Source organism: Trichoderma citrinoviride, assembly GCF_003025115.1.
Source record: "Trichoderma citrinoviride strain TUCIM 6016 unplaced genomic scaffold BBK36scaffold_24, whole genome shotgun sequence".
NCBI classification, from domain to species: Eukaryota; Fungi; Ascomycota; class Sordariomycetes; order Hypocreales; family Hypocreaceae; genus Trichoderma; species Trichoderma citrinoviride.
Window position 1 is genome coordinate 50,529 of NW_020194732.1, and position 13,648 is coordinate 64,176.

Below are 13,648 nucleotides of genomic sequence, written 5' to 3' on the forward strand. Positions count from 1 at the left end.
TGTGAAACTCTACCTACTACCAAGGAGGTAATTCGCTACCTACGATTACATAGTCCCCCGCTCTTGGATATTACGGATGTAGGAACGTATCGAAGGATGCTGTGATTTTGTCAAATGGCTGACGAGGATGTCGTGGGGCTTGCATCTCGCAGTAACATTACTACTGCTGTAGCGATCGATGGCGGTATATTCAGTGTTCCAGTGCGCGACGAAGGAAGATCGGTGCGACTAAATAAGATAAGCTTATGTAGCCGGCAAATGCTATTTAAGGCAAGGCGCAAAAATAAATCGCCAGGGGGTGGACGGGTAGCGGGCCGGGGATGGGGTTCGACAGTGGATGATTTCGAGGAGGATTTCCCGAGACTAAGATCTGAGCGGAATATTGGGGTTGGAGGCTTACCATCAAGCATCCTGTCTCCAGAGATGCATGCCCAATGTATGGGATGGTACGGAGCGGCGGCTCACGCCACTCCGGCTACCGAGAGCCGTCTGTGCTGCGGTCCAGATGCAGAACGCGCCAACAGTCAGCAGTGTAAGCGATATTCCGAATGAGGCTGTACAGGACGGCCTACAGTTAAAGTCATCCTGTAATGTGTATCTTCAGGACCGTCGACTTTCGACTGCAGCCGTGCAGCATTGGCATGAATCATAGCCCCGATCTGTTGACCCTCTCTTTTCCAGAACGCTCACCCCGTCCCTGCTAGCTGAAGCAGCTCAATTTATTGGAATACTAACTAGTACATGCAGCGCTACGTGCTTCATGTTAGGCATATTATGCCTGGGAAGGTCATTGCGCGCGGTTCCCACTGGCTTAGTACGCTTGATCCCCAATTCTCCGCAAACATCTCTGCAACGGATTTAGATGTATACTGGTAGTCTCGCGTAAGATGCAGATTTGCGTTGTCTTAATGGATGGGGAAGAGGTAAGATGGTCTTGACAATGTCGTACGTCAAGGTAGATGGTCTAACGGAGCAGCTATTCCCGCATTGGCCGCGCTCACATGGTATCAAACGTCTTTGACACAGGTCGAGCCTTGGATGATCTGCACTTCAAATACTCTAGCTCCTTCCATTGAGAGAGGGTTTGGAAATCAAGCTCCCTTGCCCCTTCATCTTGCTCTCAGTCATTGTTCGCCGTTCCTGAAATCCTATAGTCACTCTTTATACCTCACAACGCACCATTGCATAGAACAAACTTCTCATCATTCAATTCAAGCATGGATCAAGAACGGCAGCAAGATGGGCGGTTCCGCGAGCCGATAGCGGTGATTGGATCTGGCTGCAGATTTCCAGGAGCATCTAGCTCCCCATCAAAGCTCTGGGAGCTCCTCCAACAACCCCGTGATGCTTTGAAGGAATTTGACCCGGAACGACTTAACCTGTCCCGCTTCCACCACAAGAGCGGCGATACCCACGGAGCTACAGACGTTGGAAACAAATCCTACCTTCTTGAGGAGGATACCCGCCTTTTCGATGCCGCGTTCTTTGGCATCAGCCCAGTCGAGGCTGCGGGCATGGACCCACAGCAGAGAATCTTGTTAGAGGCTGTTTACGAGGCGTTTGAGTCTGCCGGGATGACTCTGGACGAGTTGAGAGGCTCATTCACATCCGTTCATGTAGGATGCATGACATCGGATTGGGCAAACATTCAGGCCCGCGATACCGAGACCGTGCCTAAATACAACGCTACCGGCTCAGCCAACAGCATCTTGTCAAACCGAATCTCCTATATCTTTGACCTCAAGGGCCCGTCTGAGACAATAGACACAGCCTGTTCCAGCTCCTTGGTGGCTTTGCATAACGCCGCACGGGGCCTCCTCAACGGCGATTGCAATGCCGCCGTCGTTGCTGGAGTCAACTTGATCCTGGATCCTGCCCCATACATCAACGAATCCAAGCTTCACATGCTGTCTCCCGACGCTAGATCGCGCATGTGGGACAAAGCTGCCAATGGATATGCCCGTGGCGAAGGCGCCGGTGCCCTGCTGCTCAAAAAGCTGAGCCAAGCTCTGAAAGACGGAGACCACATCGAAGGCCTCGTGAGGGCAACTGGTGTGAATTCGGACGGCCAGAGCCCGGGAATTACAATGCCGTTCTCCCCGACGCAAACTGCTCTTATTCAAGAGACTTACGCGCGCGCCGGGCTGGATCCCATCAAAGACCGGCCTCAGTATATCGAATGTCACGGCACAGGTACCCCTGCGGGCGACCCCGTGGAAGCACAGGCACTTAGCAATGCCTTCATTGGCCAAGGCGACAAGTCGACCGAGAACCCCATATTCGTTGGATCGATCAAGACTGTTATCGGACACTTAGAGGGTGGCGCTGGCATTGCTGGTGTCATCAAAGTCCTGCTCAGCATCAAACACCGGGTTATACCTCCAAACCTCCTCTTCAAAGACCTCAACCCAGACATCGCCCCCTACTATGGGCCCCTTCAAATCCCTACAACGGCTGTCCCCTGGCCAAAGCTGCCACCAGGTACTCCCGCTCGAGCCAGTGTGAACAGCTTCGGATTTGGTGGAACCAACTCTCACGCCATCATCGAGAGTTTCGAGGAGGGCTCTGTACCCCGGCCCAACTCCGCCGAGGAAGGCATCGTTGGTCCTCTGCTGTTCTCCGCAAAGTCAGGAGCATCATTATTGAGGTCTGTCAGGGACAATCTTGAATATATGCACAAGGACCCCTCGCTTGATTTGCGCGACTTGAGCGCGTTGTTGCAGTCAAGACGCACTACTCACCGTTGTCGTGCTCACTTCTCAGGATCGTCCAGAGATGCCATTCTAGAGAAGATGGCCGACTTCGTTAAGATCCACGAGAAATCGGCCAGTGACCAAATCGGTCACCAGCCTCAGCTGATCAATCCGAAGGAGGTCCCTGGTGTCCTTGGCGTTTTCACTGGACAGGGAGCTCAGTGGCCCTCAATGGGACGTGAGCTGATCCAAAAATCATCGCTCTTCCGCAAGTACATCCAGGAGTGTGAAGCCGTTCTCAATGCCCTTCCCGAGAAAGACCGTCCCAAGTGGTCCCTTACGGAAGAGCTCATGAAAGACGCTGCGTCTTCTCGCATCGCCGAGGCGGCCTTGTCTCAGCCGCTCTGCTCAGCCGTTCAACTTGCATTGGTCAAGTTGCTCCAGGCGGCTGGCATCAAGTTTGACGCAGTTGTCGGACACTCATCTGGTGAGATTGCCGCTACTTTTGCAGCCGGAATCATTACACTCCAAGGCGCCATGCAGATCGCTTATTACCGCGGGTTGCATGCCAAGTCTGCTGGTGGCGCCAACGGTGCCAAGGGAGCCATGATGGCCGCTGGTCTTTCGTTTGTGGAAGCTAAACAATTCTGCTCTCGTTCGGAATTCGATGGGCGGATTAAGGTCGCAGCCAGCAATGCTCCCAAGTCCGTGACGCTCTCTGGCGATCTCGACGCTATTACCAAGGCACACGAAATCCTGCAGGCGGACAACGTCTTTGCGCGTCGCTTACAAGTGGACACTGCGTACCACTCGCATCACATGTTGCCTTGCTCGCAGCCCTATCTCAAGTCGCTGCTGGCCTGCAATATTAAAGTTATGCAGCCTACGGGTAAATGTACTTGGGTCTCCAGTGTCCGTGGCGACACACAGCTTCTGAGGGGTGATTTGAGTTCTCTGAAGGGACAATACTGGGTTGACAATATGGTCCGTACAGTTTTGTTTACTCAGGCGATTGAGTCCTCCATCTGGCATGGAGGTCCCTTTGATCTGGCTATCGAAGTTGGCCCTCACCCGGCACTGAAGGGTCCAACCGAGCAGACGCTCAAGGCTTCGTATGGCGCTCTCCCGGTATATACTGGCGTCCTGAAACGAGGCGGCAACGACGTAGAAGCTTTCTCTTCCGCCATCGGTACCGCCTGGGCCCAGCTTGGGCCAGCATTTGTTGACTTTGCTGGTTATCGCAGTCTGTTCTACAAGGCTGGCACGCCGGCACTCAGGATCCCCAAGGGATTGCCGACATACTCATGGGATCACGACAAGGTGTTCTGGCGTGAGGGCCGCCTCTCTCGTCGGTTCCGTCTCGGCAATGACCAGGGCCACGAGCTCCTGGGACGACGCACGCTCGACGACAATGATACCGAGTTACGCTGGCGCAACGTCCTCAAGCTGAGCGAAATGCCCTGGCTTCGCGGACACGAGGTTCTGGGAGAAGTACTTCTTCCTGGAGCATCGTATGTTTCTATCGCTGTGCAGGCTGGCCAGAGCATTGCCGCGACAATGGGTAAGGGGGTCCGACTGATCGAGGTTTCCAACATCAATATCCTCCGTCCAGTTGTCGTTCCTGAAGGTGTCGATGGTGTCGAGACTCTCTTCACGACGCGCATTGTCGAGACAACAAAGGACCACATTTTGGCAGAGTTCACGTACTACGTATGCCCTGATGAATCTCTGGGCTCCATGCTGCAGACTTGCAATGGCGACATCTTGGTCTACCTTGAGACACAGTCAGACTTTGCATCTCAAGACACACTGCCTCCCAAGGGAGCCATGCCTTCCAACCTAACTAGTATCGACACGGAGAGGGTCTACTCCCTGTTCAAAGACATCGGTCTCAATTACTCTGGCCTTTTCCGCGGTATTACCACCATTGATAGACAGCTTGACTACGCCAGCACCAAGAGCACCTGGGCGGAGGGCCTGGATAGCGCTTACGTTGTCCATCCCGCCATGCTCGATGTGGCATTCCAGACCATGTTCATCGCAAAGGCTCACCCGGCCAGTCGTCAAATCAGTTCTGCTCTCTTGCCGTCTCACATAGATCGCGTCCGCATCAACCCATCGGTGCAGTTTGCACAGCCGAGTGGGGGTGCTGAGACTGCTGCCGAGTTTGAGACGTGGGCTGTCAAGCAAACTGCCAACTCGCTGGTTGGTGATCTCAACGTCTACGATGCCGCAACGGGCAAGACTTTCTTGCAGGTGGAGGGGCTGGCCGTGAACTCTGTGGGTGAGCAGGACTCCTCTTCGGATCGATCAATGTTCTCTAGGACTCTCTGGGGCCAAGATGTCACCCTCGGCCTCCCTGATCCTATTAGAGATCCTGTTAAGGATGCCGAAGGGCTGCAGATGGCCCACGCCGTCGAACGCGTTGCGTTGTTTTACGTCAAGAACATCCTCAAGGAGGTCGGCCAGGAGGAGAGAGCTGGTTTCCAGTGGTACCATCAGCGCATGTTTGAGGCGTTCGAGGAACACGTTCGCGTCGTCAAGAGCGGTGAACATCCCATCATCCTGCCCGAGTGGCTAGATGATGAGGCATCAATTTTGGACGAACTCGACGCCAAGCACGGCGAGACAATTGACTTCAAGCTTCTCCACGCCGTGGGCAAGGACTTGGCTGATGTTGTCCGAGGAAACAAGCAGATGCTCGAAGTCATGACCAAGGATGACATGCTTAACCGCTTTTACATGGAAGGCTATGCCTCTGTTCCAACTAACAAAGCAGTGGGTGACGTGATGCGACAGCTGTCATTCAAGTTCCCTCGGGCCAGAATTCTGGAGATCGGAGCCGGTACTGGTGGAACGTCGTGGAGTGTGCTCAACTGCATTGACGATGCGTACGAGTCGTACACTTACACTGATGTCTCATCCGGCTTCTTTCACCTTGCCGAGGAGAAATTCGCCAAGTTCGCCCACAAGATGATCTTCAAGGTCTTGGACATTGAGCAGGAGCCAAAGGAACAGGGCTTCGAGGAGCAATCCTACGACATCATTGTCGCTGCCCTCGTCCTCCACGCCACCCATGACTTGGAAAAGACGATGCGCCATGCACGGTCTCTGCTCAAGCCCGGTGGCTTCCTAGTCATGGTTGAGCTTACAGGTACCATGAGTGTCCGCGCCACTTTGGTCATGGGAGGTCTTCCAGGATGGTGGCTGGGCGAAAATGATGGCCGACGACTCAGTCCTCTTGTCACAGCCGTCGAATGGGACAGGCTGCTGCAGGACACTGGGTTTTCCGGTGCAGATGCTGTCATCCACGACTTGGCCGACGAGGAGAAGCATTGCACTGCCCTCATCATGGGCCAGGCTGTTGACGATGACTTCCAACGTCTGAGGTCTCCATTGAGCACTGTCGCTGAGCTTCCTCTCCCGACTGACCCCATCGTCGTCATTGGAGGCAAGCGACTGTCGACGTCCAAAGTCGTCAGAGAGATCCAGAAGCTGCTGCCGAAGAAATGGGCTCGCCACACGCTGGCATATAAAAGCATTGATGAGATCGACGTGTCTAAAGTCACTCCCAGCATCGATATACTTTCATTACAGGACTTTGATGAGCCTCCGTTCTCCCACACCGTTACGGCTCATCGCATGGCCATCATTCAGTCCCTCCTCATGAATGCAAAGAACCTGCTCTGGGTCACTGGTGCTCGAGAATCCCAGAACCCAAGGGCCAATCTCATTGACGGAATTATGCGAGTGGTCCCCTCTGAGCTCCCGCAGCTGAACGTTCAGGTTTTAGGACTCGACGCCACTGAGACCCCCGCAGCCCTCGCGAAGAACTCCGTTGAAATGTTCTTGAGGCTTCGAGAGACCGGTACCGATGGAGGCAACAGTCATCGTGAGATGCTGTGGTCCATGGAGCCGGAACTCGACATTGTGCGCGATCAAATCATTATCCCTCGGGTTGTTCCCGACGTCGACCTCAACGAACTGTACAATGCTTCCAAGCGCGCCATAACCAAGACTGTCGACTCAAGCAAGACTCCCGTTAACGTGGTGCAGAAAGATGGAAAGCTGTCTCTGCAAATCGCTGCCGCCACCAAGAGTGACAACGGGATTGAGTCGATCAAGGTTTATTACTCGGCGCGCATCCCCAGCACGAGCGGAGATGAGCTCTTCATCATCGGCGGACGGTCGGAGTCATCGTGGGTAGTTGCTATCACCAATGTCAACGCCTCTATCGCACAGGTCGATGAAACGCACGTCTTCCCCATTGAAGAAAAGGATTGCACTCCGGATAATCTCTCTGCCATTGCAAACTACGTCTTGTCATGGGCTGTCACGACTGTGGCCGCCCCTTATGCCTCGGTACTCTTGTTTGAGGCAGACGATTCCTTGGCGGCATCGGTCAAGGCTGAGCTTGCGGCAGTGGGCAGCAAGACGATACTTGCCTCCACGCATGGTCATGGGCATCCTACTAATGACATCAAGATCCATGCTCTGGCGTCCAAGCGTGCCATCCAGAGGCTGGTGCCTCGTGACGTCCAGCTATACATTGACTGCTCCCTGGGCGCTTCTCCGGCTGCGGCCACTCTTGCGCAGAGTATGCCGAGCAAGTGCATCGTTCGACAGCTCAGCGCCGACCTGGTGCAAGAAGCTCTTCGCGGTGCTGCGAAGCCGGTGGCAGAGCTCCTTGGAGAAGCTTGCGCATCCTCAGATATTGAAGCGACTGCTGTTCCCCTCATTCCCGCTGCGAAGCTTGCTGGAGCTGGCGCCATATCCCTCAAAACTCAACCATACATCACTGATTGGAAAACACAGGTGTCCATCTCAACGACTATCCAGCCTCTCAACCTTGATGGTCTGTTCAAGCCTGACAAGACATACTTCATGGCGGGAATGGCAGGAGGACTGGGCCTATCAATTTGCCAATGGATGATTCGCAATGGGGCCAAACACATGGTCATTACCAGCCGTCGTCCTCAGGTTGACGAAGCCACTCTGGAAGAAGCTGAGCGCGTTGGCGCTACGGTCAAAGTCCTGGCCATGGACCTGACCAACAAAGATTCCGTGGAAAAGGTCGTCAGGGAGGTTCGCGACACTATGCCTCCCATCGCAGGTGTTTGCAACGCCGCCATGGTTTTGAAGGACGGCTTCTTCGTGGACATGGACGTTGATCAGTTTAATAATACCCTTGCCGCCAAGGTCATCGGTTCCGAAAACCTCGATGCCGTCTTCAACGACGCCCCCCTGGACTTCTTCATCTTGCTGGGCTCAGTTGCCTCTGTCATCGGAAACGTTGGGCAATCCAACTACCATGCCGCCAACCTGTTCATGACCAGCCTTGTTCACCAACGGCGTGCACGTGGCCTTGCTGCATCCATCATCCACATTGCCTACGTGACGGACGTTGGCTATGTTACCCGCGAGGAACGTGACCGCCAGCTTGACTCCCACTTTCGCAAAGTCAGGCTCATGCCTACGTCCGAGACTGATGTTCACCACGCATTCGCTGAGGCTGTCAAGGGTGGAAAGCCTGAGAGCACCTCGGGATACTATGATATCATCATGGGTATCGAGCCCCTTAGGGAGCAGATTCCATCGGACCAGCAGCCACTGTGGATGAAGAACCCGCGCTTTGCCCACTTTGACCAGCATGCTATTCACGCCCAGAACGACCGTAGCTCCACGGGATCTACGGAAAATGTTCGAGCACTGGTGGAGAAGGCCGAGCAGGAAGAAGAGGCCATTGATGCAGTCATGGCAGCTTTCTGCACCAAGCTGGAATCCATCCTGCAGCTCACGGCTGGTAGCATCAACGTGCAGCGTCCCATCACTGACTTGGGGATTGACTCGTTAGTTGCCGTGGAAATCCGAACATGGTTCCTCAAAGAGCTTGGCGCCGATGTGCCTGTCGTGAAGATTCTCGGAGGTGACACTGTCCAGCAGCTGTCCACGATTGCGACGAAGAAACTGCTGGCCAAGAATATGGAAGCCGGGGCTGAGAAAAAGTCGACAACTGAGAAGCCCGCCGAAGCTGCAGCCCCGGTTCGTGTTCCTGCCCCAGCACCTCTTGCCCCCTCGCCTCGGATAGCCGTCGAGTCGTCTAACGTTGTTCCCGCCGATAGAAGTCCAAGTCCACCTAATCAGTCGGACCCCGTTTTGACCCCTGAAAGTGACCGACCCGCGTTTCTTACGGCTCAGAGGGCGGTCGATTTTGACAGTGTGAGTGTGTTGACGGCAGCCACTAGCAAGCAGGAGGAGTCCATCTCCAGCAACAGCTCCTACACGAAGGACGAGACACCCGATTCCGACGATAAATCGGAACGCTCTGTCAGCGTCGCGGACGACAAGGCAGATGAGATGAGAATCCGACCGGAAATCCTCCGTGAAGAGAGAATGTCACCCGCCCAGGCCCGCCTCTGGTTCATGTCTCAGCATCTTGAGAATTCTTCGGCGTACAACATGGCTTTCCGCTATAGGGTCAAGGGGCCAATCGGCATCGCCAGATTGAAACACGCACTATCAGTTACCACGTACAACCATGAGTGTCTGAGGATGTGCTTCTATTCGCGCCTCGAAGATGGCCAACCCATGCAAGGTCTCATGGCCTCGTCGCTCTACCAATTCAATCATATTGTCAACGCATCCGATGCCGATGTTGATCGAGAAATGTCACGGCTCTCTACTCGCAAATGGGATTTGGAGTACGGACACACGATGGAAGTGTCACTAATAAGCCGCAGCTCCGAGGACCACGACATGATCATCGCATATCATCACATTGTCATGGATTCCATGGGACTGGGCATTGTCCTGAACGACCTGAACAGTGCTTACAATATGAGGCCTTTGAACAGGAGTGCCGGATCATATATGGACTTCTCCGTGCAGCAATTGGAGCAGCAAACCCGAGGGGAGTTCGACGAGCAGCTGTCTTTCTGGGAGGCCGAGTTCAAGACGATCCCCGAAACGCTTCCACGTCTTCCATTTGCCAACATCAGCGGTGCTCCTGGCGACGAGCCAGTGCCAGACACCTATCACCAATACCGCGAGCTGAACGATGCGCAATTTGCGTCGCTCAAGGCTACTTGCCAACAGCTTCGCATCAGCCCTTTTCACTTCCACCTTGCTCTCCTGCAGGTCTTGCTTTCTCGCTATACCAACACTGAGGATCTTTGCATCGGAGTTGTCGATGCCAATCGCAACAATCACCAATACGCCGGTACCGTTGGCTGCTTTGTCAACATGGTCCCCGTTCGCCTGCATATGCCCCTCGGCAAGACTGGATTCGCAGATGTCGCTCAGCACACTCGCCAGAGTGCCCTCCGGGCTCTTGAGCATTCGACGGTACCTTTTGACATGATAATTGACAAGATCAAGATCCCCAGATCTTCTGGTAGCACGCCACTTTTCCAAGCGGCGCTGAACTATCGCACCGGTTCCCTCTGGGAAATGCCCCTTGGACAGGCGAAAATGACCATGGCAGATGTGAAAGACGCCAACAACCCATACGACTTGAGCTTGGGTATTGCAGAGACACGTACCGGGTGCATGGTGGAGTTTTATGTTTCGTCGTCTGCTTACAGCTCTGAGGCTTGCTGTACCATCATGGATGCGTACATGCGGCTTCTGGATGACTTCTCAAGCAACCCCGACCTTCAGATTGGAAATTGCAACGTCTACGACAAATCGGGCATTGAAAGCTCATTGAAAGTTGGAAAGGGCCCCGTCATAACTTTTGGCTGGCCGGCAACTCTTTCTCAGCGCTTTTTGGATATGGTTCGCCGCCACCATGAAGACGCAGCCGTGACCGATAAAACTAGCACATTGACATACGCTGAGCTTATGGAGAGGGTCAACGCTGTATGCGACACACTTGTCCGATATGGATGTGGATCAGGCTCTCATATCGCCGTCCTTTGCGAACCGTCTATCGACACTATTGTGTCAATGCTAGCTATCCTACACATTGGCGCTGTCTACGTTCCCCTGGACGTCAGCTTGCCAACCGCGCGCCATGTCGCTATGATTCACTCCTCCAAGCCATCGTTGATCGTGAGCCACTCTACCACAGATGGTCTGGCACGGGATTGCATCGACAAGGTTGACTTCCCCATCAGGCGGGTCGTCCTTGATGACATCCCGGATGAAGAAGTCAGGGTAACCGTGCCATGCGTGGCGTCGCCAGATACGTGCAGCGTGATACTCTTCACTAGCGGCTCTACGGGCACACCAAAGGGCATCATGCTTTCACAGGCCAACTTCGTCAACCACCTGGCTCTCAAGACACACTTGCTTGGATTGGGCAAGGAAACCGTGCTTCAGCAAAGCTCCACGGGCTTCGACATGTCAATGATTCAGATGTTCTGCGCCCTCGCGAACGGTGGTCGCTTGGTAATCGCCCCGTTCGAGATCAGGCGCGATCCGATCGAAATGGCGTCACTTATCCGAAGTGAGCAGATCTCACTCTCTATCGCTACGCCATCCGAATACCTCGCCTGGACCCGCTATGGAGCCTCCTCGCTGAAGGAGAACACAGCGTGGCGTCACATTTGTATGGGTGGTGAGCCAGTCACCCGTCAGCTGGTGCTGGAGCTTCGTCGTCTTGGACTTCCAAATCTGAGAGTCACAAACTGTTACGGACCAACGGAGATCACAGCCGCAGCTTCATTTCATACTGTCGACCTGGGAAGCCAAGGCAACTTGAATGCCGATACTGTCAAATATACCGTTGGCAAGGTGCTCCCTAATTACACTGTGTCCATTCTGGATGTATCGGGCAGTCCTCAGCCGGTTAACTATACAGGAGAAATATGCATTGGAGGGGCGGGAGTGGCCTTGGGCTATGTCAATGCTTCCGGAGACGCCGCCAGCAACTTCATCGTGACTGCGCAGGGACAAAGGATGTATCGTACCGGAGACCGTGGGCGCCTCTTATCTGACGGTACCCTGCTACTATTTGGCCGCATCGATGGCGATGCCCAGATCAAACTTCGGGGGCTCCGTATCGATTTGCAGGAAGTGGAATTGGCTGTGCTCGAGGCGGCGAACGGTCTTCTGTCCACCGTGGTTGTCTCTCAGCGGGGGGATGTGCTCATTGCCCATGCCACAGTCTCTGCAGACAAGGCCGCAGCTGGGTCGGTCACTGACGATGATTTGACGGGCGTGCTGAGGCGGTTAACGCTACCTCAATACTTCATTCCAGCTCGCATCATCACCTTGTCGTCCCTTCCCACCAATGCGAACGGGAAGCTGGATCGCAAAGCCATCGCCGCCCTTCCGCTTCCACAAACCCAATTCACGGCTGGTCCGACCTCATCAGAGGAGAAGATGACGGTTGGTGAGGGCGAATTGCGCCTCTTGTGGGAGCGCGTGCTTCCACAGGCAGCGTCCTCGGCCCGCATCTCGCCGTCGTCGGACTTCTTTCTTCTGGGAGGCAATTCACTTTTGCTGATGAAGCTTCAAGCGGCAATCAAGGATTCGATGAATGTCATCATGTCAACCCGAAAGCTTTATCAGGCAAGCACGTTGCGGGACATGGCTCGGGCGGTCGACGAGCAGAGGCGGTCACAGACTGAGAATGACGCCGAGCTGGAGATTGACTGGGCAGCAGAAACGGCTATTCCCAAGTGGCTCTTGAACCAGATTCACGAACTATCGAATTCAAACCACTTTACACGCTCAAAGTTGCCCGTGGAAAAAATCAGCGTCTTGATGACCGGCGCAACAACGTTCCTTGGGGGTCACCTGTTGAAGTCTCTCCTTCAGTCGGACACGGTGAGCCAGATTTACTGCGTCGCCGTCCCCGCCGATGATCAGAAGTTGCTCCCCGAAGACGAGAAGATTGAATGCTTTACTGGAAGCCTACTTTCGCCTACTCTGGGGCTCAATGCAGCTGAGCGGGAGCGATTGGAGAGCGTTGCAGACGTCATCGTGCACGCAGGAGGTAGCGGCCACTGTCTCAACACGTACGCGACGTTGCGCACCCCCAATGTTGTCTCTACCCAGTTCCTCGCTTCAATGGCGCTGCCGCGCTCCATTCCGCTGCTTTTCCTCTCCTCCAATCGAGTTGTCCTTCTGACTGGAAATACTTCGCCTCCAGCAGCTTCTGTCAGTGCTTTCCCTCCGGCAACAGACGGTCGCGAAGGTCATATGATGAGCAAGTGGACCAGCGAGGTGTTCCTGGAGAATCTGGTCAGTCACTTACAAGGCTCATCGCTTCGGCATCAGCAGAAGCCTTGGACTGTCGCGGTGCATCGCCCGTCCGTCATTGTCAGCGAAAACGCCCCCAACTCTGATGCTCTGAATGCAATCCTCAGGTACTCGATTCTGATGCAATCCTCGCCCCGAATGGACAATGTCAGAGGCTACCTTGACCTAGCACAGCTGGACACGGTCGTTGCCGAATTGTGCCAATCTGTGATCCAGCTTGGCTCAGGCCAGAGCAACCAGGAGTCCACGGATATCATTTTTAAGCACCATTCGGGTGGAGTCAAGGTTCCTGCCACTGAACTCTGGTCACATCTAGAAAAGGTATACGGGGTCACTTTTGATGAGGTTGAAATGGATGAGTGGCTGCGCCGTGCGGCCAAGGCAGGGATCGACCCCCTGATTACGGCTTACTTGGAGGCTATTCAGAGCAATGGCGCCAAGATGATTTTCCCCTACATGGGAAGCGACTGAGTATCACACGTGGATGAAGTGGTGGATTTCAGACTTTTTCTTTTCATTAAGTACTTTATCTTCTTCTTTGAGGACCGCATTAGTCATTATTTACATGTATAGTTTATGATTGTTTCCTTCATTGTCTCTTTCTCTCTCACATATGCCGGTATTGGCGGAAGATTTATGTATATGTTACTATCTATGCAATAATCGCTTTTACATTCTATGCTATCTCACACCAGCTTGCATGCAGTGATGTTAGGCGCAGGTTATATTGAGAATACATATGCCCC

At 54.0% G+C, this 13,648-nt stretch overlaps 1 protein-coding gene across 1 annotated transcript; it reads left to right on the forward strand.

Annotated features, from left to right (window-relative positions):
- Positions 1–1,217: 1,217 nt before the first annotated feature.
- BBK36DRAFT_1131145 (polyketide synthase) lies at positions 1,218–13,373 on the forward strand (the record flags this gene model as incomplete). The annotated part of the gene is made up of 3 exons (XM_024891927.1): positions 1,218–6,349; positions 6,851–8,739; positions 8,932–13,373. 3 exons carry the CDS (start codon positions 1,218–1,220, stop codon positions 13,371–13,373), a joined length of 11,463 nt encoding a protein of 3,820 aa, XP_024745026.1.
- Positions 13,374–13,648: the final 275 nt, after the last annotated feature.